The sequence below is a fragment of the Trichechus manatus genome, unplaced genomic scaffold, assembly GCF_000243295.1.
Source record: "Trichechus manatus latirostris isolate Lorelei unplaced genomic scaffold, TriManLat1.0 scaffold00046, whole genome shotgun sequence".
Taxonomy (NCBI): domain Eukaryota; kingdom Metazoa; phylum Chordata; class Mammalia; order Sirenia; family Trichechidae; genus Trichechus; species Trichechus manatus.
Window position 1 is genome coordinate 5,959,386 of NW_004443982.1, and position 24,772 is coordinate 5,984,157.

Sequence of the window (24,772 nt, forward strand, 5' to 3'; positions counted from 1 at the left end):
GTCTGCCCCATCAGTGGGATAGGGGACCTAAAGATGAAACAGTCTGAGCTTATAGCCCACTACGGAAGATAAAACTCATAGATAAATAACTATAACAGAGGGTAGAATGTGGTAATGCATCTGCCCCACAAGCCACTACTTCTACTTCAAGCAGCTGAATTCCTGTTCCTCAGATGTCTCAGAAACCTTTATCTGCACTACCAGATGCAATAAGTGTGCCTACAAGAATGACTTTCAAACTTATCTACCAGAATTTATCCATTGAAATGCATCTTTCACTACCAAAATGAGTTGCACTTAGTCCAGCAACAAGGTCATTCGTCAAATCATCCTAGAACCCCAGAAACCATCCACTGTCAGTTGGTAAGCCACACAAGGACACAGGCCTGTTGGTTTTAGAGTTATGGCTTGTTTCCACCCAGGATGGTATCATCCAGCTTCAGCACTTACCTTATTCATCAGATCTGACATCACAAGGATGGAAATTAACTTCTACTATGGATATCAAAAGATTAAGCTGAAGGGTCCAGAAACAATGCCAAAAAAAAAAAAGTTCCGGAAATGGTCTGTATAAAGGCAGAGCCCCAGAAGTGAGCAGGTAGCCTCCTGAGTGACTTCTTGGTTGATAGGGCACTCTCACTGGGAGAATGAATCCGTTCAATTTGGTGTTAGCTCACTCCACTACTTCTCGAGGAGACTTACCTGAATACAAGCCCCTGTCTTCAACTTACACAGGTTGCAAACTAAGGCCCACCGACTGGGTGGGATGTGGGAGACCTTTGTGATTGGTTCCATTCTCTCAGGACAAGCAATGCTGACCTATAAATAAAACACCACCATAAGGCAGAGGCACCAAGGCATTCCAGAAGTACATTTCACAAAACATAAATGATGTTACATGAAGCTCAGAATATCAAAACAATGAGGTTAATATGGAACCAAGAATAAATTTAAAAAAACACACTGCTCAGATCTTCCATCATTTCTAGTAATGTACATGATTCATTTATGGGGTGAGAGGGCAGATGTACAGACTAGGAATAGATACCTTTTGTGTGTAAATCAGTATTTATTCCTTTTTAAATTTCTGTTATTCCATTGCATGAATATAATACAATTTATTTATCCATTCTCTTGTTTATTGGATGGGGCATTTGGATTGTTTCCAGCTTTTGGCAATTATAAATAACGCTACTGTGAACATTCCTATATAAGTCTTTTTATGAATGAATGTTTTCATTTCTCTTGAGTAATTTAATTCCCAGAATTGCTGGTTGTGTATGTTTAATTTTATAATAAATTACCAAACTTTTTTACAGTGATTTTACCATTATACACTGCTACCAGCAAAATGTGAGAATTCTAGTTGCTCCTTATCATTGCCATCATTTAGTGTTTTAGTCTTTTTTTAAATTTTATTTATTTTTTTGTTGTTGTTGAGAATATACGCAGCAAAACATATACCAATTCAACTGTTTCTACATGTACCATTTAGTGACACTGATTACATGCTTTGAGTTGTGCAACCATTCTCAACCTCCTTTTCTGAGTTGTTCCTCCTCCATTAATATAAATTCACTGCCCTCTAAGGTTCCTATGTAATCTTTTGAGTTGCTGTTGTCAAGTTGATCCCATATAGATAATTCTTAAAAGAGCATAATGCTCAAGGCAGACGTTCTTTATTAGTTAAGCTAAACTACTGTTTGGTTTTAAGAAGGATTCAGGGGATATGTTTGGTTTAAGATTTAAAGATTATCTCAGAGCAATAGTTTCAGGGGTTCATCCAACCTTCATGGTTCCAGGGACGTCTGGAGTCTATGAGAATTTGAAATTCTGCTATGCATTTTCCCCCGTTTGATAAGGGTTCTTCTATGGAATCTTTGATCAAAATGTTCAGTAATAGTAGCCGGGCACCATCCAGTTCTTTTAGTCTCATGGTAAAGAAGTCAGTTGTTTGTGGAAGCAATCAGCCATACATTCCACACATTCCTCCTTCTATTCCTGACTTTCCTTCCTCTGTTGTCGTGACTTGGATGGCCCCTGCAAGCTTTTAAGACCCCAGGCACTACACAATGAACTAGGAGGTAGAACAGAAGCACTAAACGTGTTATTAGGCCAAAGAATTGGGACATCCCATGAAACCATGACCCTAAACCTCCAAACCAAGAAACTAAATCCTAGGATGTTTTTGGTTGTACATAAGCAGCCTCAACAGTTACTCTTTTTTTTTGTCATCATATATATAATCACATAACTTTTGCCAATTCAACTTTTTACAGGTATACAACTTATTGACAGCAATTACAATAATCGGCTATGCAACCCCACCCTTAATCAATGCAATATTTCCATTACCGTTAACCTCCTACTTTCCCCCGCCCTCCTGCCCCTGGTAACCACTAATAAACTTTGGTCTCTATACATTTGCCTCTTCTTGTCTTTTTATATAAGTGAAGTCATACAATATTTGTCCTTCTGTGATTGACTTATTTCACTCAGTGTAATGTCTTCCAGCTCCATCCATATTATAGCATATATTAAGACTTCATTTCCCTTACCTGGTGAGTAGTATTCCATTGTATGTATGTACCATATTTTGTTTATCCATTCATCTGCTGATGGACATTTATGTTGTTTCCACCTTATGGCTATTGTAATAGTGCTGTAATGAACACTGGTATACAAGTCTCTTTTTGAGTCTCCGCTTTCAAGTCTTTTGGGTATACACCTAGGAGTGGAATTGCTGGGTCATATGGTAGTTCTATTTTTAGTTTTTTGAGGAACTGCCACACTGTTTTCTGTAACAGCTGTACCATTTTACATTCCCACTAGCAATGGGCAAGGGTTCCAATTTCCCCACATCCTTGCCAACATTTGTTTTTTGTTTTTTTTTTTTTAAATTTTAGCCATCCAAGTGGGAGTGAAATGGTATCTCATTGTGGCTTTGGATTTGCATCTCTCTGATGGCTTATGATGCTGAGCATCTTTTCATGTGTTTGGTGGCCATTTGAATGTCTTCTTTGGTGAAATGTCTATTTAAGTCCTTTGCCCATTTTATGATTGGGTTATTTGTCTTTTTTTGTTGGTAAGTTGTTGAACTTTTATGTATACTTTGGCTACTGGATTCTGATCAGACATACAGTTCCCAAAGATATTTTCCCAGTCAGTAGCTTGTCTTTGCACTTTTGGGAATAGTTACCTTAATAAATCAGGAATCAAAGAAAACTACTAAGGAAAGAAATTAAAACTTCACAAAATCTAGCACCTATCTTATGTTAGAGAGATGGTGCTAGATGCTTTGTTATTTAATTTAATTAACTACGGATGAAAAACAGAGGCAGTGATAAGCCTTTCAGTTCAGCATATTGTTGGAAAGTAGCAGCAATTCAGGTAATGAAGAGATTTTAGAGCACATAAGTAGAAAGGTTGAGGATAATAATATTTTTAAACCGAAGTCTTTAAAACCACATAACTATCATCAGCTTACCCTACTCCCTCAGCCTAAGAAGCTTCAAAGTGAAATTAGTTTTTGGGATAATGCTGAAAGGAGAGGGGTACTTTAAAAAAACGGAAAAAAAATTTTTCCATATTAAAGTAAGGAGTTAAACAATTGCTACTGAAGTGTTTTGAATTTTTTTTACAAATATATACATGAGTTTCTAAGGGAGATACAATTTTAAAAAGTAAAAGACTGCTGAATAACAATGGTAAAACTAGTATACGCTCCACCTACATCAGGAGACTAACAGTAAAAAGATCAGAGAGAGCTTGAACAGTCCATAAGCGAATGCTAACAGGTGAGAAAGCTTCATTTACTTTTAAAGTAGTCTTCCTGAATCATGTTCTCTAGACCTTTATGTGCTGAGAGAACCTGCTCTATTAGCTGGGGGACTTGCTCAGGACATTAGTCACGCTTTTGGTCAGAAATCTGAGACCTCATTTCACGTATCTGTAAACTGGATGCTCTTAGTGAGAAAACAAACAACTACTCAAAAAAATTTTAAAAATTCTGACTTCTATATACATAAGAATACAAAAGTACGTGTCTTACTCATCTAGCACTGCTCTAACAGAAATACCACAAGTGGATGGCTTTAACAAAGAGAAATTTATTCTCTCACAGTCCAGTAGGCTACAAGTCCAAATTCAGGGCACCAGCTCCAGGGAAAGGCTTTCTCTCTCTGTCGGCCTTCTTCTCCTTAATGTTCCCCCGGACTAGGAGCTTCTCTGTGCAGGGACCCCAGGCCCAAAGGACGCGCTCTGCTCCTAGCACTGCTTTCTTGGTGTTATGAGGTCCCCAGTTCTCTGCTTGCTTCCCTTTCCTTTTATCTCTTGTAAGGTAAAAGGGAAACTCCCTTTACATTGGATCAGGGATATGACCTGGGTAAGGCTGGTGTTACAATCCCACCCTAATCCTCTTTAACATAAAATTACAATCACAAAATAGAGGCCAACCACACAATTCCGGGAATCATGGCCCAGCCAAATTGATACACATTTTTGGCGGACATAATTCAAACCATGACAGTACATACCTAGGACTTTTAGTTTAACTTTGTGAGCTTGGTTATTAGATAGTAACTGCCCTGGAACCAACTTTAACAAGAATAAAGCGAGGGAGTTTTAAAGGAGAATGAATTACTGATATAGTATTATCAGCTTCTCACCAACTAAATTCTGCAGTCTGTCTCCTCAGGCAGTTAAACTGCTTCACAAATTTTCTGGCTTGGATGGGGGTTGGGGAGAGAGGGTGTGAGTGGCATATCCAAGCAGCTAAAAAAAGGCAGCCATAAGAAGGAGACGAAATGCCTGGAAGCCTGTTTAAATCAACTTGGTGTGTATGCAGCCCCTGAGAAAATACCAGCAACTGAAGGAACAGCTTAAATAATGAGGAATGGAGTTTTGAATAAAGAAGCTCTTAGGCAAATGTTGAGTCTAAACTCTGAAAGAGCTTCAGAAATCAAAGGGCACGCACTTTATTTGTAATAGTCTAAAACTCGAAATAACACAAACATAATCGGTAAATGAATTGTGGTACTATATTCGTACAATAGAATAACACTTAGCAATAAAAAGGAATGAACTAGTGACACATACAACAACATGGAGTGTTGAGTAAAAGCGAGAGAGGAAAGAGTACATATTGTATGATTCCATTTATATGATGCTCAAAAACAGACAAAACGGATCTATGGTGATAGAAACCAAAATGGTGATTACTCCAGGGGGACAGGGACTGGAAAGTGGATATGAAGGAGCCTTCTGGGGTGCTCTTTGTTTGTTTGGGGTGTTCCACATCTTGGTCTGGGTTGTGGTTACAGATACATACACATGTAAACATTTATGAAACTCTACACTTAAAAAAATCTGCTGCTTACTCTCTGGTCTTTTGTGTCTCTACTCTCATACAAATTTACCAAATACCACTGGTAGTACCACCTATGAATGAATCAGCACAGGTTTACATGCATACCTGTATTCAAGAAGGAATTGAGGTAGTTTAAGTGGAAGCATTGTCACTTCAGAAACATGGGCAGGCATGAAGCATCTTTATGCTAAGCCTGAGTCAGTATGAACATTTGTGACTGCAGACCTGGATGAATTCTTACCTCTGGAATCCATAGGGCACAGCTGACATGAGCCCACTTAGTCCCTGTCCTGGTGGTCTTCATGGCCCCACCTCTCTTTGGACATAAGAGACATTGTGGATGAATGCCCAGGACACAGGAGCGACACAACCAGCTGCCTTCTGGGACCTTGAGGATGCCGTAGCAGGCCTGGAGGCACAAGGAGGGGAGTAAGGAGAATGGTCAACATCTTTTCACCAGGTGGATGTCTATTCTGATGTACAGTCACAGAACATTCCTTGCTTTTAGGCGAAAGACGCAAATAAAGCCAAACAAACTCATATCCAGGATCTAGTAATTTAAAAACACTCAAAAAAGCAACTTTCAGCATCTGTTATAGGATCAGCTTGTCTTTGTCTATGAGTACTGACTTTAAAGACAATAGAATAAGACTAGAAGGAAATACACCCAAAGACTAGCCCAACTGTTATCTGAGTGCTGGGATTACTGATTTGAGTGTGGGTGTGTGTGTATGCCTGTTTTCTAAAGCTACTTCAAGGACTACGTATTATAATTGGTCAGTCAATTATTTGTTGAACAACTTCTACATGCCATGCACTGCTGTAATAAAAAAAAAGTGTTAGAAAAAAAGAAGGAAGCTTCTGAGGAGCTAGTGTTTATAAAGTGTCTAACAGAGTGCCTGGTGCATAAAAACCACTCAGCAAATTGCAACAATTATTTGCTTGGGTTGAAAAAGGACTTGTGAATGAATCCTGAATTGAATAGAATATTACATTAATCACAATACTCCATAATGAGCTCTGGAAGCTGCTTCAAATCCTTTATGGAATGAAGTTGGAAAAATAAATAAATGAATTGCTGGTAGGGGAGGGGGATACCAGTTTGGAAAACATTCTAGACTTCCTTTTCACTACCTCCAATTTTGCCCATCCTCCCCACTCTTTGCTGCTCCCCTCTATTAGAGCCTAAACCTGGGGACACCTGGGCTTCCCATGTGGCCTGGCACACTCTCCACCACTGACTGGTTCACCATGGTAGCTTCTGGGTCTCTGCCTGGCTTGAGAGATTGACCCTCATCTCATATTCAAGTTATTAACAGTTACTCATCATGTTCCCCCAACCAGGCTGCTTTCCCAAACTCCTCCTGTCCACATCACAATGCTTCCCACCTTCCAGATCCAAATTCCTGGATTCATACTACCTATTTCATCTCCTCTGTCCCTGAGGGTCACTATTCCTCCCTATAGAGTGGCCCTCAGCCTCTGACCTTTTCCATTCCTACCACAACTGCCCCATCCAAGTTCTCATCACTCTTTGCCTGGATGGATTTATTTCTAAATTATTCCTCCTCCTACACACCTTCAACTCTTTCTCTATTTGGCTTCCATATTCTTACTAAGACAAGGATTTCACAGTGGCAAACACTTCAGGGATTCCCTCTGTATCTCTTCTCTCTGAATCTAAAACGGGGGTTGGCAAATTACCACCTAAGGCTTGTTTTTGTAAGGCCTACAAGCTAAGAATGGTTTTTGTATTTTTAAAGAATTGTAAAAAATAAAAACGAAGAATACACGACAGAGATCATATGTGGCTGGCAAAGTCTAAAACAGCCTTTCAAAGAAAAAGCTTGCTGACTCCTGATCTAAACTCTGCTGCTCCTCACCTTACCTGTGTTCTCATGCCCCACCATACCCAAACATAGGGCCCTTGACTAGCACAGGCAGGCTTCCTGGTTTTCCCATAACCAATCTTTGTAATTCTCAACTTCATATGTCTGTTTAAGCAGTTTCCCTGCTCTTTACTGTCAGCTGCTCTTTGCACCGTCAGACCCTTCTCACCCTTTAAGACCTGGCTCAAACTCCAGGCCCCTCTAAGCACCCTTCTCAGGCCACTGTAGCCCCTTGAGTTTGCTCTACTTCCTGAACCTCATTAGCACCACCACAATCTATGCTATTTCCCTCACCACATGTGTAGTCAGTATCACCTCTTCTTCTCTACTCTTGCTGTTGTCTATGTTTTATCTTCTCAGTGAGACTCTAAGGAGACGGCAGAGGGCCTTTATTACCAATTTATCTGGAATGCCCCATATGCTGAGCTCGAGAAGATGAGGAATTTTGGTTGTTATTAAAGGTGAGGAAGTTTGGTTGTTATTATCGTTAGCTGCCATTAAGTCAGCCTCTAATGCATGGTGACCCCATGTGACAGAGTAGAACTGCTCCACAGGGTTTTCTTGGCTGTAATCTTTACAGAAGTAGATTGTCAGGCCTTTTCTTCCATAGGGCCATTGGGTGGGTTCAAACCATCAACCTTTCGGTTAGCAGCCAATCCCAAACTGCTCAAGCCACCCAGGCTCCTCTGGTGGTTTGGTAGAACAATTTAATTTAACTCAAGAACTGAAGCTGGACTCTGATCAATCAGGCTGTTCTTATGACAGTAACCATTTATAAGATTCCTAACCTTTAAAGATTTTTCTCTGAAGCTCAGAATTTTTGCTAGGAAATAATAGCAAACTTCCTCACTAAGATATAGCCCCTTTCATACCAGCAGAAGAAAGGCCAGTGGCCGCTTCTAGGAATGCCCTTATCTCCTGGCTATTTTACGCAGCAGAAAACCATTTAATTAGCCCTTCTGTAGACTTATTTATGGTCATAAGATGGTAGAAGCTTGTATTCCATGGCAGTGGCTCTCAACTTTTTCTGGACCACAAAATAACGAAGGCTGTGGACCTTCCTGAGAAAATTGCACGCATGCATTTACGTATGTTTTACATATAATTTCAGGGGGTTAATGAAGTCAGTGCCAAAAATTATATGCATGACAGACATAAATGATATAAGAATATGCACCTTGTACCTTCAGGAAAATTAATTCAGGCCTCAATTTCAGTGTTCAATACCTGGGCTAAGAAGCAGAAAACGGATATACATGAAGGGGCTTGAAATGGTCCCAACTTGTACATTTTTAATGAAAATTCAAGTTCATTGCTAAACTCTAAAGTCTACTGATATAAACATTTCTTCGAAAGTACTGACCATAAGTGTATTATCATCACTGAGGAAGAAACACTGAACATAATATGGTGACTAAAGAAGAAAAATTACGTTTAATAAATTCAGATCAGATGTCAACCTGTCCCCATTATGTTAAGGAATAAACCAAATTTTCCAAATCATTTAAGTCACTTCAGTCAACAGAGGGAGCTCTAACCCAAGGATCTCTTTAGAATCTAAAGAAGTCTTGAATGTTCTCACTTTGGGAAGAGTTTCTTTTATATAAAACTTTGTGGCACAAATGTCCCAGCTTTACTGCATACTAGCTTACATTCAGCAAGGTCTTGTCAGTTGTTATTGTCATCTCTTTCTATTTGAGGAAGAACATTGTTTATAGTCATTACTTGATATGTTTGCAAAACAAAATATCCTTGGGGAAAAATACCATGCTCCATTTAATTTTGTTAGTCACAGAATCTGAAAAAAAAAAAATCCTTAATATTTTGTGCCAATGTAAAGGACAAATGTAGAAAAAGTATACAGATGACTTTTGTACTATTGCCTTTGAATCTACTACAGGTCTACAAGTCCTTTATCTGAAACCCCTACGATGAGAAACATTAAGAAATTCAGAATTGTTCAGATATTAGGAAAGTAATACAGTATACCATATATATGGTAGATTACCTAACCCCCTCAGTGGGACCAGGGGACCAAAAACAAAACCCCCCAAAAAACCAAACCCACTGCCGCCGAGTCAATTCTGACTCATAGTGACCCTATATGATAGAGTAGAACTGCCCCAAAGGGTTTCCAAGGAGTGGCTGGTGGATTCGAACTACCAACCTTTCGGCTAGCAGCCAAATGCTTAAACCACTGCGCCACCAGGACCCCATATAATCACATTAATATCTCTCTAAAAAACATATGAATATTTACATAAAATGAGATAAAGACTATAAACAGCCCCATATTAAGTGAGTACTGGTGTTGTCCCAAAATTAGGTTTGGTGCTAAACTTAAGTAATAACTTTCACTTTTCAGAATTTTTAATAATTTTGGAATTACAGAGAAGGAATTGTGGACCTGTACTGTCAGTTTCTTAAGTTCATACTTAAATGGTGAAGGTTTTCTGCTCTCACTAAAGGTGTGACATAAAAAACCCAAACCAAGCCCGTTGCCATCGAGTCGATTCCAACTCATAGCGACCCTACAGGACAGAGCAGAACTGCCCTATAGGGTTTCCAAGGCTGTAATCTTTACAGGAGCAGATTGCCAAGTCTTTTCTCCCAGAGAGCCTCTGGTGGGTTCCTTAAATGCAAGCTGACCCTACGACACCAGGGCTCCAAAAGTATGACATAAATGGCAATAATTGGTAGAGCGAAGGTGAATTTTCAAAATCCACTATTTTAAAGGACACAGGTGAATGAAGAAAGATAAAAGACTCCATTGGTTACAGAATAATTTTGAGTACCTTTTACATACAGAGGTGTTCCACGGAATCAAAAAAGTTTTAAGCCCTAGTTTCTCTCTATCTCATGTTATCTATTCTAATCATTCTGTAGCCAGAATAACCTTTCTAAAACACAAACGAGATCCTTCAGGGTTGATTGGACAAAACCAAAGTTCTTTAGTTTGTCTGAGAAGGCTCTTCACACTTGTTCCTGCACCCCTCTCTACCCTCACTCTCCATCGCTTTCCTATCCCACCTACTACTCTCTATAGGTAGGAACCACTGAGAGTTACCCCTGACATACCTTGCCCACTCTCACTACTCTGTTTGAACAGGTTCTCCACTCTGCCTGAACAAACCTTGCTGTTTTACCTGGCATCTTCTTTTGACCATTAAGATTCAGCTCGGATGCCGCCCCCCTGGAAGTTGTCCCTGACCTTATCCCTCCCATGCACTTCCACAGCAGCATGGAATTATGTACAAAAACACATGGCATGCTATGCTAAATTGGCAGTTCATTTGTAGTCCTTACTCCAGACTATGATCTCCCTGGGGGTAGAGACCTGTCTGCCTCTTGACTGACTGTGTCCTCAACATGAAGCACACTCCTGGCACACAGATGGTGCTGAGTACCTACATATTTGCTAGATAAATTAATGAAATGAATGAAATACACAGTAAGTTCAGAAGAGTCAAAAATCACTTAGGGGAGTTAAGAAAGGATTTGAAGTAGATCTTGGAAGATATGTAGATTTTTGGGAGCTGGAGGAAGGAGAAGAAGACATTTTAAATTGGACTGTGGCTGAACCATGGCGACAAGACAGTGTTAGGAATATTCATCACTGGACCTTTATAAACTCGTTTAGCTAGAGCACAGGGCTTGTGGTGGAGAGGGGAAGGAAAGAACTAAAAAGAATATTGATATCATCATCATTACCACTGTTAAATAAAAAAGCAGTGTGCTAGGAAGAATGATAAACAACTAGCTGTAAGAACTTGGATAAGTCACTTCATCTCTCCAGATATTATCTGTAAAACTGGGGAGTTGGACAGCAGTCCTTTACAGTTCTAAAATTCTATGATCTTTAAAAGTGGGGTGGACCTAGCTTCCCAGGAGTGATATATCTGGGGAATGGAGGAAGCCCTTGGGTAACAAGGATAAGGAGTCCAGACCTCCATTTGTATAGAGTGTAAACTCACCATGGACATAACCTGATGATGCAACAGGGTTTCAAAGGCAGAGGAGAAATTCCCACACAGGCAGCAGAGAGACATTTGGGGGGAATGTAAAAAGTATTGAACAAGGCAATATCAATGGTGGGGGCATAAAGTGACACAATAAAGACCTGGGTTTAACCCCCCTCCCTGGGATGAAGTTAGTAGATAGGTCACCCAGAGGATCATAAGAGGTACTGTTTCTAGAGGAAATACTGAAGAACAGCCAGGACAAATCTTTTATTTTCATCCTTAAATGCAAGCTGCTACCCAAACATGGGTGCTGGAGTTCATCACTGAGCTTCAGAAAGGCCGACTGTGGGGAGGTAGCGGTCACCACTCTCACTAACCTGATGCACACAGATGTTACACTTATCACAGAATACCATATCATTCCCTTCTTCACTGTCTGGAGACCGGCACACATCACAGATCACATCTTCATCATACTCTATGCCTAGCCCTTCCTCTGTCTCAATAGCATGGTTCATATTTTCATGGCAATGGCGTTCCAGGACTTCTACTGTCTTTTCCATAAGATTCTCATCAACTGGCCCATAACCTGCACAGAAATACAAACAATCAATCAATCCATCAGTCTGCTGTCATTCCCAAATCAACCACTGTGAGCCTAATGCTGGGGTGGGAGGGATTCTAAAGGATAAAACTATCTCTTCTCTCCTCTAAAACAACCAGATTTCAAATAATCTTTTACTAGAGTTATTCTATATTTACCTATAATCACATATTAGTGTTTGACACATGAAAGGAGAAACACATTTCACCATATTCCTTTGGAGATGTATTACTGACCCTTTCAATTTTCTGCCTAAATCCTAGCCTGTCTCCTCCTAAATCTCTCTCCATTTTCTCTAACTGCCACTGAGGGAGGGCATTCACTGAGCTTTGTAATTTTGAACACTTTAATATAGAGGGTAATGAAATAATTAAACTCACATAACTATTTGGACATAAATAATAATCCATTCTTGGTAAATTAGTCCCAGTGAGCATATCCAGCAGTTATACAAGGAAATGTTCATATAAAAAGGCATTAAACCCTGAAATGAAAATTCTAGGCACTATGTTATACATATGAAATACTTTGTTTTCAAACCTGACTTTTTAAAAATCCAACATGGTATTTTCCAATGGCAAACTACAATATAATATAAACCTATCTGCATTCAAAAAGTCTAACTGCCATTTCTGAAATTACCATTTTTGTGTCTTGATCCCTTTTTCCTTCTATACTTTTATTTTTTCTTAGCATTCGACATTTAATGACCCAACTAAAAGATTCATATGGTGGATGTTGGTGACAACAAAACATTTTTCTTCTTAGAAAGACTAATGATTTTATGAAAGCACTTATATATTTATTCTAACAGTTTGTAAACTCCAAGAATAATTCTCAAAATAATAAAAAACAAATTTACCAAAGTATTCCATTTCAGTTGTAAAACACAGTGTCCTAAGGAACTTTAGAATTTTGCATAAACTACCTTTCTTAATGTTGTGGCTACTTATGAAATCAAAAGCTTCCCAGGCCTTATGTTTCATTGTTTCAAGACAAATTACACACAAATATATATTATTTTTTTCTGGAGCGAAGGAATATAGTATTGTGGTTATTAGAGCACTTGGGTTCAAATTCCAACTTTGCCTTCATATTGCCTCGGTCAGCTTTGACCTTGATTTCCTTATCTATAACATAAGGATAATAATACCAAACTCATCAATTTTTTGTGAGGCTGAGATGAGATAATGTTCATACATTGCTTAGTATAGTACCTGCTATGTAGTAAGCACTTAACTTAAAAATTTCCTAATCTGAAATATTAGGAAATTGCTTAATTTTGTTTTTAGAAGTTTAAGCTCTTAGAAGCCTCACTACAATATTATTCACCCTAAAGGAAAACTTGAGATAAGATAATCCTCTTTTAAAAGCCGTCCAAGCCTAAATGCAATGTGGTATCCTGGATGGGACTCTGGAACAGAAAAAAAGTCATTAATGGAAAAACCGGTGAAAGCCCAGTAAAGTCTGGAGTTTAGTTAACAGTAGTGTACCTGTGTTGGTTTCCTAGTTTTGACAAATGCACCATGGTAATGTAATATGTTAACATTAGGGAAAACTGAAATTGTGTGAGGAGCATATGGGAACTCTGTATTAAATGTGCAACTTTTCTGTAAATTGAAAACTATTCCAAAATAAAAAGTTTATTTTTTTAAAAAAACCTCATCCAAGGGGAATTAGTTGCAAAATACGAATAAAGTGGTTTCATGCTGAAGGCAGCACTGTAATGACTGTAATGTATACAGATGCTACTCATAAACACAACGTAACATGGAGCCATCAATCCACTTGATTATGCCCTCATACTGCGATTTCCCTTCTCTATCAGTCTTTTATTCTCTTCTCTTTGTGTTTCTCACCATAAGTTGACCCCCTTCTCCCTGTAGAGGGCAGAATAAGAGAACACACATGGTACAAAGAATTTCTTAAATCAAAAAGCAAGGAATAAGCAGAGTTCACTGGCAGAGTAACTAACATCGCCATGCGAAACTGGACTTAATAAAATTTTATTTTTTTATTCACGTGCATTCATATGCCAGACTCAAAAGAAAGAAAGAAAACAAAGATTGGAGGGAGGGAAAAAAAGAAAAACTATTAGTCTTTATTGTACTAATAGTGAAAAAATATGCTTGAAAGAAAAATGAAATCAAATATATCCTTCACGATACCTCATATGGAGACTTAAAAACCACCCACAGTTTTGTAGGAAGACTTGACCTAAACATTGCTCAGAATAAAGACAGATTAAAAGGAGGTGTGTGTAAACATAAAGTGAGTTTCCTTTAAGCCCAGCATCTTCTAGCATTGCTGGCATACATGTACTTTAAAATTATTATGTTTGCTTATTTTTTTTTTTTTGAGAATTGTTTGACAACTCTACAACTTGCTGGTGGTAGCTAAGAACTGCTTTGGGGATATTTTACCCTAGGGCTTTAATCCATGGGCCCCTGCCACTCTTCCTCCAGGCAGCAAAATTATAAGTCCTCCATTAAGGGTGCTAGTCACAGCAACCTTTCAGTTGCAGTGGTGCTGCCCAATGTGGAAGTTGGAGTGTCTGTTCATCAGGTGGAGATGGTAAACCCCTGGCAGAGGTGCCTCTACCTTTACCCTGCTCACTGATCAGAGTGCTCTTCAGGGCTGAGCCAGGAACCAGCCTCAGAATCCTTTTCAACCAAAAGTCCAATCAGCCAGGAACACTCCCACTCAGGAAGCAGCCTTGTGAAACCTACCTGCCACCCCTGATCTGTGCTGTTCACCATGAATGAGAAAAGAATAGATTTAAATGTGATTGTTCTATTTCAATATATTTATGCATCTGAAGAATGACTAATTAAAATAAGATAGAGGAAAAAATAAACTAAAAGGCCAGAAAAGAAAGGAAACCACAAGATGAAAAGAAGTTAAAGAGTCCTGACAACTTAAGAAAAAAAAAAGAAATCATGAGTTGAGTCAAGGCACAACTTACTTAAGAGAAAACATACTTACCCATTTCTGCAAGGTCTTCATTCAGTTCTTGGAGCCAGAAGATGTCCATGTCATCTAGGTCATAGCGGCACATAGAAGCTGCCAACTCTAGGATGTTGATGTAGCCAGGCTCTGTGGGCTCTGGGCCGGAGCAGTGGATGTACTTCCGGGGCCGAATGAACAGAACCTCCTTTACCTTCTCAGCTATAATCCTAGAAAAGAAAGAGAATGATATTGATAAGAATGAACAAATGACAGATTTCAGGCACTGACAGGATACGCCTAACGGTACTCAGGCCATACAGTGAAGTTAGATGCTCTGCATTTCCACTCTGGGTGAATCCCCTGATCTCCCCTCTGGTAGGTATGGCAGATTCTTTTCTAGAATGCAAACAGTTCTAAAAACTCAGGAGTTTTTGTCATCTGCTGTGAATTCTCTGAATGCTAACAATTTGCTTCAGTCACCCTCATGTGTCCTGGGTCCCTAACTGCCATTCATTCTAAAAAAATTTTGTTACGTTAGTGTGTTTTTGATGTAATGACCTCCAACTTTACTTAGAAAGGGAAACCTCGGGGGTGGTGCTGATACTGCTCAAAGGCACAGCCAGATTCCATACCAAAGACATATTTCAGCCAAACTCATGATTTCCTGCCATGAAGGCAATATTGGATGGTGGTAGAGTACAGGCTTTAACTCACATAGGTCTGTTTTTTCTGCCTTTCACTTACACTGTGATCTTGGGCAATTATTTAGTTTCTGTCAGATTCTGTTTTATTAGCTAAAAAGCATCACATATACAGTGAACCCTCAGTGAATAAAATATTTGGCAGGTATAAACTATGCTGCATTTCCTAATGAGCAGATTAGAATCATTTGTAAAAAGCACAGAAACTGCACAAATAATACCAAAACACCACAGATTTTTAAAAGACTTGAAATAAATGTCTTAAAAATTTAATAGCATCCCCTTGCAATATCATCTCTATGAGTAGTTTCCCAAAAGTGTCTCTTGTTAGTCTTGCCACTCTGGGCTGACCACTTCTCTCCAAGTCCCCATGACTCATGTCTGAAACAAAGGACAATTATAACCTCTGTGACAAGTGGTATTTTCCAAATCTGGCCACAACATCTCCCAATTCCACATGCTCATCTACAATGTGACTTTGCCATTCTTGAATCAAGTGGTAACCTTTACTTCCCCTCCAGATTCATGGGAGTTTTGGTGACTGTTTTGACCAAAGAATATGGCAGAAGTGATGCTATGAGAATTGCTGGGTCATAAAAGGGAATAAAGCAGCTTTCACCTTGTTCACTGAACACGTGCATTTGGAGCCCTGAGCCTGGGCCCTGTAAGAAGTCTAAAGCCTTCAGTCTGTAAGAAGCTGAGGTTGTCATACTGTGAAGAAGCCAAACTATATGAAGAGGTCACGTGGAGTCTTCAGGTCAAACTAGCCCAGGTGACAGAAACGTTAGTGAATGAGCCTTCGGATGATTCTAGCCCCCAGCCACTGAGTTGCCCCAGATGAGGCTCTAGATATTGTGGAGCAGAGACAAGTCATCCCCACTGTGCCCTGTCTGAATTCCTGACTCATCGAATCCTTGAGTATGATAATATGGTTGCTTCAAGCTGCTAAGTTTAGGGGCAATTTATTATACAGCAATAGTAAACTGGAACAGCTGCCAAAGGACTGCTGACTACTTCAAGCTTTAAATAAGATAATGTGTATGAACGTGCTCTGTAAATTGTGCTCCTTACTGAATTTTCACAACTGAAAACAAGAGTGGTAGAATGCTGCTGCCTAAATTAGAGTGGGGTAGGAGGTATGGGAAAAGTGGGGTGAGGAGAGTAGGAGGAGGTGGGAGAGGCCTGATGACCAAATACTGACAGAAGTGGGGGCGGCAGGCTTGTGTCCTTATTTATTAAGGGATGTTCTCCCTTTGACTTACTATATGAAATCTGAACATATTTTGAAAGTAAGGCCAAGAAGATCTCCTGATGTACTGAATATGGGATATGAGACAATGAAAAATCACAGATTTGGGATTAAGGATTTTTGGCCTGAAAAAGCTGCAATGACAAAGAGTTACAAGGATGAATTTTCCATCAGCTAAATGTGGGAGACTACAGGTGGAACTGGTTTGGAAAGAAGATCAGTAGTTCAGTTTGAGACATTTTAAGTCTGAGATGTCTATTGGACATCCAAATGGAAATGTCAAATTGGCAGTCGTATATCTGAGTCTGGAGTTTAGTGAAAAAAGTATTACTCTCCATAACCCAATTCATCCAAAGTTTACATTCCAAGGAGAAATAGGGGCCTCTCTGAATATCTAATCATTTACCCTTTCAGTTTCATTAATGACCCAGAAGTGTAAGGAAAAAAGCAAGTTATCGAATGATCCCAATTATCTACATATATATATATGTGTGTGGGTATATATCTATGTGTGTAAGCCCATATAATATATAGTTAATATTTTATATCCTCATTATTTTTGTGTTTATATAATTCATCTATAATTTTCAAAACATATACATGGTAAACACATCATTTACCATTTGTGTGTCATATAACTTGTAATGTATGCTTGTTTTAGACCAAAAATGAAGAACTGTTTTCCTTCCATTGGAACCTTACTGCAATAGAAACTAATTAAAATATATAAATGAAAACCTTAAAAAAAAAAAGATCTGAAGCTTATTTAGCATTAAATGATTAGTGTCAATCATCTGTAGTCTATCAAAAAACATGTAATGTGGTTAACACCATCATTATTTGTAGAACCTACTTTCAAAAAATTCCTTGTGGTAGTGAACAGATTAATTTAAGCAGCTGTGAGTTACAGTGCAAGCTGGCTCTGTAATTCTCTGTACCCTCCCCTTGATCACCACATATACACACTACACTACATTAAACTAACAGACAGAGGAGAATTGCAGAGAGGACAATGGAACAGAGGGGGAAACCCAGTCTAAAAGCCAGAATAAACTCTCTTGTACCTCCCCACCCCTCTTCCTTTCAGCTATGAGTAAAGGAACACTAGCACCCAAGGATCCGGTAAATTAATTTACACCTATATCCAAAATTACTTCTGTAGGTCCATTAAGAAATGAAATGCTAACACATTTTGAGAACCTTGTGGGTTAGGTGATGAGTAAAAAACAGGTGAGCACTTTAGTTTTACAGTATTTACATCTCTCTAGCTGACTGATTAGTCTGTCTGTAAGCAATAAGACAAGTAACTCAAATACAAACATTAAAAACATTACTACTGAGATGAGTGGTTTAAAAAGTTTATTTTTTAAAAGCAGAATAACTACCTCCCTTTCCCCCAAGTAAAACCTTAAGTCTTAGTTCATAAAACAGATCAAAGAAGAGTTGTTCTGGTTTAATCAGGGGTGGAAGGCCTGGAGCCATGTTTACTTTTCCTCCTTCCCTTACCCCAGGATTGGATAATGTTGTGGTAGTTCTAAGAAACCCTAAGACTCTGTGAGACTCAGATTGAAAACCACCATGGAAGATTAGCCACCTGGAGTATTTAAAACTCAATACCCTCTTTTTCTAGTAGCATGTATCATCTAGATAATTCTTCATCATTCTTTACTGTTCGTATAGATAAAATTGACCAGCTGGTTCAGGAGATCAGAGGGACGTTTACTTCGTGGACTGTGGGCCACCACTTTTTTCCACTTGTAGTTGGTTGGGTTGTAAAAAGAGAAGAGTGAATAGATTATGCATATACACAACCTATAACTTTTCCCATGGTTTTCTTTTTGCCTGGAATGTCTTTCATTGTTTCTCTATAAACTGGAGAAAACTCTTCAGGGCTCAACCCGATAGTTTTTTCTACGTAGCCTTTCCTCACCTCTAGTGGAGAAATAATTATTTCTTCCCCTTCATCACCAAAGCTTTTCTGTATAGGTGACTATATTCCATTGCATGGATCCCTGGCTGGCGCAAGTGGTTAAACGCTGGACTACTAACTGAAAGGTTGGAGGTTCAAACCCACCCAGAGGTGCCTCGGAAGACAGGCCTGGCAATCTGCTTCTAAAAGGTCACAGCCTTGAAAATCCTATGGAGCAGATCTACTCCGCAAACATGGGGTCACCATGAGTCGGAATCAACTCAATAGCAACAAACAACAACATTCCATTGAATGGTGCTTTTTTTGTGTATCTACATTACCTATGCAATAAGTTATTCAACAAATATTAATTGAGCATGTATTATATACTAGGCACTGTTACAGGTAGTGAAGATTCAGTAATAAGGAAAAGGAACAAAACCCATGGGGCCAAGAGTTCCTCAAGAGGAGAGATCATGTAATATTCACCTCTGAAACCCCAGTGCTCAGCACACTGCACATGGTATAGCTCAAAGAAAATCAACATGAAATAGCATAAGATCTGTTATTCTAGTACAACTTATGATCTATCCAGTCAGGACAGACCATAAGTTTGAACCAGGATGATATTTCTCTATTTGTAATATATTTTGGAAATTATCTAATTCTCATTATGGAATGCATTCAATGTTCACTGTGCTTTTGGCCTACTTTATTTTGGTGTCATTTATATCACAGAAAAAGCTTTTGATGAAGAATTCCAAAATGCAGAGAATGCACTTTTAGGAAATCTCAGGAAGAAAGCATAATTGGGTGTTTTAGCCTTGTCTGTCTGAGAGAAGTGAAAGCCACTCATATGGCCTCAAGATAAAAGATGATAATTGTAAAGATACACATGAAATGGAGCAGGAGAGAGAAAATCATCAAAATTAGAGGCAACACAAGGTATTAACTATTTTCTTTGTATCTCTTCCATTAACCTATCATTTTTATCTTACGGCTCCTTTGCCTCTTCCGGCCATCCCCTTTAGTCCACTTTCTCTACTGACTGGCTCCCTCTGTTTACTACTGTTTTTGCTCCTTCATAACTCTAGCTTGTGTGTGGCCAATAAAGGCCCTATTTTGCTTCAGAAAATTTTCTTTTTTCTTTCTTTTTTTGTGTCTTTATTTCTTTATAAATACACCTGTTTACTGAAGTATAGCATATAAACAGAAAATTACACTAATTTTAAGAGCAGAGCTCAATGATTTTTCACAAAGTGAACATACTTAAATTACCACCAGCCAGATGAAGAAATAGGACATGACCAACATCCCTGAGGCCCCTTCTTCTTCTCAGTCATTAACCTTTCCCTAAAGGTAACTGTTGTTAGGTGCCATCGAGTAGATTCTGACTCATAGCGACCTCATAGGACAGAGCAGAACTGCCCCACAGGGTTTCCAAGGAGTGGCTGGTGCATCTGAACTGCCAACCTTTTGGTTAGCAGCTGAGCTCTTAACCATTACGCCACCAGGGCTCCCAAAGGTAACTAGTAACCTGGCTTTGAACATCATAGATTAGTCTCACCTTTATAAAAATGGAATCATACAGTATCTACTCTTTTCTGTCTGCTTCTTACCACTCAACACTATAGTTGTGGTATACATCCACTTTGCTCTATATAGAAGTGGTTCATTCATTTTTATTGCAGTATAGTCATCTTATTTATCCACAACTTATTTATCCATTCTACTATTGATAAACATTTGGGTTACTTCCATTTTGAGGCTGTTCTGAATAATGCTGCTAGGCAAATTTTTATACTGTCTTTTAGTGCATTTTTGTACTATTTTTGTTCTATATGTACTTGAGAGCAGAGTTGTTGGGTCATACATGTATCTTTTACTTTGGTAAACACTCCCAAAGAATTTTCCAAAGTGATTGCATCAATTTATACTCCCCAGCAATGTATGAGAGTTCTAGGTACTCCATATCTTCACTGACAGTTGACATTGTCAATCTTTTTTAATTTTAGTCATTCCAATGGGTGTGGGTTTAAGTATCTCATTCCGGTTTTAATTTGCATTTCCCTGATGACCAATGAGGTTAACTATCTTCTCATATGTTTGATGCCACTTCGGTATGGTGACCCATACATCTTAGTTTGCCTGGGTCAGTCCTGGTTTACTACTGTTATCCTGGTATAACTATGAATAGGGCTCAATTTCACTCTTAAAAGTGGTACCAGTTTGGATGACACATTATACAACCATCCTACGTAGCATATCCTCTTTTGTGAAGTGTCTGTTTAACTCTGTTGATCATTTTTCTATTGTGTCATCTGTGTTTTACTTATATAATCCAGATGTAAGTCCTTTGTTGGTTATATTCTACTCTGTGACTTGACAGGGATTTTTTTTTTATTGTACTTTAGACGGTTTTCAGAACAAATAGTTTCTCATTAAACAGTTAGTACACATATTGTTTTATGACATTGGTTAACAACCCCACAACATGTCAACACTCTCCCTTCTCGACCTTGGGTTCCCTATTACCAGCTTTCCTGTCCCCTCCTGCCTTCTCCTTGTCCTGGGCTGTTGTGCCCCATTAGTCTCATTTTGTTTTATGGGCCTGTCTAATCTTTGGCTGAAGGGTGAACCTTGGGAGTGACTTCATTACTGAGCTAAAAGGGTGTCCGGGGGCCATCCTCTCGGGGTTTCTCCAGTCTCTGTCAGGCCAGTAAGTCTGGTCTTTTTTTTTGAGTTAGAATCTTGTTCTACATTTTTCTCCAGCTCTGTCCGGGACCCTCTGTTGTGATCCTTGTCAGAGCAGCCAGTGGTGGTAGCCAGGCACCATCTAGTTGTGCTGGACTCAGTCTGGTGGAGGCTGTGGTAGTTGTGGTCCATTAGTCCTTTGGACTAATCTTTCCCTTGTATCTTGTTTTCTTCATTCTCCCTTGTTCCCGAAAGGGTGAGGCCAGTGGAATATCTCAGAGGGCGCTCACAGGCTTTTAAGACGACAGGGATTTTCTTAATTCATTATTTTTGGTTTTGTCTCCTGCACCTAACCAACTCAGTCTCTCAGTTATTTCCTAGGTTGAATAATAAAAATAATCTGTTTTGCTTACTTAATCTGTTCACACCAGGACATGCCATAACTCAAATGTCAAAATCAAATTCAATCACTGTGCCCTGATCATATTATACCATGGATGCCCATAGCTGTCTTCTGAGAAAGGCTTTAAGCAGGACAACTTCCTTTAGAAGGAGAATTGAGCATGAAGGGACAGATCTGGGTTTCATCTTGCCTCTGTCATCTAGTTGGTGACCTCTTTGTGCTTCAGTTTCCTTATCCCACAAAGGAGAAAGAGATGCTTATTTTACAGGGTTCCTATAAGGACTAACTGGCATATTTTATGTAAAGCACACAACACCACGCATGGAAGATAAAAGATATTCAATGAGCACATTTTATCCTTTTCTTCTTTTTCTCCCCTCTTTTCCCTTGTTTATCTTCCTTCCCTTCTCTTTTGTCTGCTCTCTCACCCCCTTCTTTCCTTTTATGTGTGCCTTTGTCTTAAAAGCTAGCTGGACGCACAGGATTTAGTGTACATAAACCAATTAATGTACAACACAAGAAAGCAAATAATCAAGAACAAAAGGGTGGGGACACAGGCTATAAGTCTTATCAAGGTTCAAAGACAGGGAAGACTGAATATATTCTCCATGAAAAACATCAGTGAAGAATCCTTTTCAAGCATATTCGAAGAACAGATAATGTTAATCAAATCTCTAATACAGCTGCTTGGTGTAAGACATTTAATTACGCTTGAAGTAAGTGCTTTGAAATTTCAGTTGTTCATCCAGTAGAAAAACACATCTGCAATTTAGGGAGTGGAAACAAGAGCCACGTTATCACCCTTCAAGTCTTTTTTTTCTGTCTCTTTGTTATGCACTGGTAAAAGCAGGCAAGTCACTGACGTGTCACCCTAATTGACTTTAATTAGTTTTCCACAAAAAGAAACCAGATAAAAGATCAGCCCAACAGCATGTACCCTGGTGGAATCTGGGAGCAGTGTTAAATTCCGGGTTTCTAGGGTATCTATGACTGCTAACTGAAAGGCTGGAGTTTCAAAACCACCAGCAGCTCTGCGGGAGAAAGATGTGGCAGTCGGCTTCTGTAAAGATTACAACCTTGGAAACCCTATGGGGAAGTTCTACCCTCCATCACATCAGCAACGGGTTTTGTTTTTGTTTTTTTTTGGTTAAGGTATCTTTAGCAAATAAAGACGAAAAACAATAGTTTTAATGCAAACCTATTCGTGTCACTTTATACATTCATTAAGCATTCTTTTAAATCATTTGGGAGGTGAGTAATTGTTGTCTATGAACCAATGGAGCAGCATTAGTTTATTTTGTTTTCATCATAATTTTGGAACAAAGTAATAAGTAAGAGTTCCTCTCCTTACTTTTCATTTGAAGAATTCTCACTGATTTCTCAACTCTGAGCAACCTTTACCTTTTTCTTAAGACTTTTACCCACTTATTCCACAAAATTCTACTCTAATCTCTATGCCTTGATCATTTAACAGATATTGATGGGGGGCGGGGCCAAGATGGCAGAGTAGTCAGATGCTTCTTGTGGACCCTCTTACAACTAAGACCCGAAAAGACAAGTGAATCGATCATATATGGCAATCCGGTAGCCCTGAACATCAAAGGCAGAGTTGAGGAACCAGACTGAGGGGGAGGGGGAGGGGGAGATGGTTCAGAAGCAGCGAGGAGTTGCCACACCTGACCTGGTGAGAGCCTGAGACCTTCAGGCCTGATCAGCACAGGGGAAAGCGGTGAGGCAGGCAAGCAGCCGTGCTCAGGAGGCGTGTTTTCTGCACTAGGAAAGACCCAGCACCATAGAGTCTACGTGGACACCCAGAACCACTGAGAAGCAGCCCTCGATCCAGTAAAAGATAACTACTTGCATACGGCCTCCTGCACAGATCAGACACCCCCCTTGAGGAAAAACCTCTCTCCCATTTACCTCCCCGCTCCCTGCTCTGCACTGGGTCCCGGACAGGCTTCAGCAATTGCCGAGTTCCCTAGGCTGGAAGTAGGATCCGTCACATGCCCAGAGCCATTCTCCCTGCCTTGGAAAGTGAATTAATTAACAAACGGGAAAAAATAAACTGCCAGCTCCCCTAAACCGGGAACCCAAGGTAGGCACACTTCCTTTGCCTAGGCACAGGCATAAGGGATCCATGGACTTTGAGTGCCTTTCCCCCTGCATACACTTGTGTGGGCCCATTTCAACAGCGCAGGCCCTCATTACCACAGTACAACAGGGTATATACCGGAACTCTAACTGTTTCAGGTGTAAAGTGGCAGTTTTTGACATTTGACACCGCTCTGCTCATTAAGCAGGGTCCTCACCTACCCACATCAGGGGCCTGAGGACTGGTAGCTCCACCCACAACACCTAGCCACTTGTGATAGGGGCCCATGAATAAGGGATGCCCCCCTACTCCATACAGCCAATAGCAGTAGGTGCTCACAGTCCGGCTGCAAAACCCACCCATCTACACGCTCTAGGGAATAAGGACACGCCTTCCTCCTGGACACTTGGGGGCAGCCGTCAGCCCCCTGCCTTGCTCAGAGTGTGTCCCTCTGCTGCAGCCAGATGCCTGTGCCTATACCAATCACCCATGCCTGTTTAGGACTGTAACTGAGAGCCTACACAACACTCTTGGTGACTATCTACTAGAGCACCTGAGCTGAATCCATACAGGAGCGGGCGGACTCCTGAGCTCACACACCTAGCAACAGATTTAACCACCTGGTGACAGGACATTAAAGCTTCAAAGGTGCCAATAATCAAACTAGCTCATACGAGCAGCCTATTTGGACATATCAAAACAAAACAAGAAGCTAGGACACAGTAAGCAAATATAAAATAAATAAATATAATAACTTACTGATGGTTCAGAGACAACAGTCAATATCAAATCACATAAAGAGGCAATCCATGATGGCTTCAACAAGCTCTCAAAATAAAGAATCTAGAAATTTTCCAGAGGAGGGAAATTTCTTGGAATTACCAGAGGCAAAATACAAAAGATTAATATACAGAACTCTTCAATAAATTAGGAAGGAAATTAAGCAAACTGC

The 24,772-nt window shown here is 39.6% G+C and overlaps 1 protein-coding gene across 1 annotated transcript in view; it reads right to left on the reverse strand.

Moving 5' to 3' along the window:
* Nucleotides 1–24,772, reverse strand: part of JADE3 (jade family PHD finger 3) — a 101,701-nt gene that overhangs the window by 22,348 nt on the left and 54,581 nt on the right. The window contains exons 4-7 of the mRNA XM_004376905.2: nucleotides 14,809–14,999; nucleotides 11,597–11,808; nucleotides 5,610–5,777; nucleotides 703–819 (exon numbers count right to left, since the gene is read on the reverse strand). Coding sequence (XP_004376962.2) covers nucleotides 703–819; nucleotides 5,610–5,777; nucleotides 11,597–11,808; nucleotides 14,809–14,999 — 688 coding nt within the window. The remainder of the gene's footprint in view (nucleotides 1–702; nucleotides 820–5,609; nucleotides 5,778–11,596; nucleotides 11,809–14,808; nucleotides 15,000–24,772) is intronic.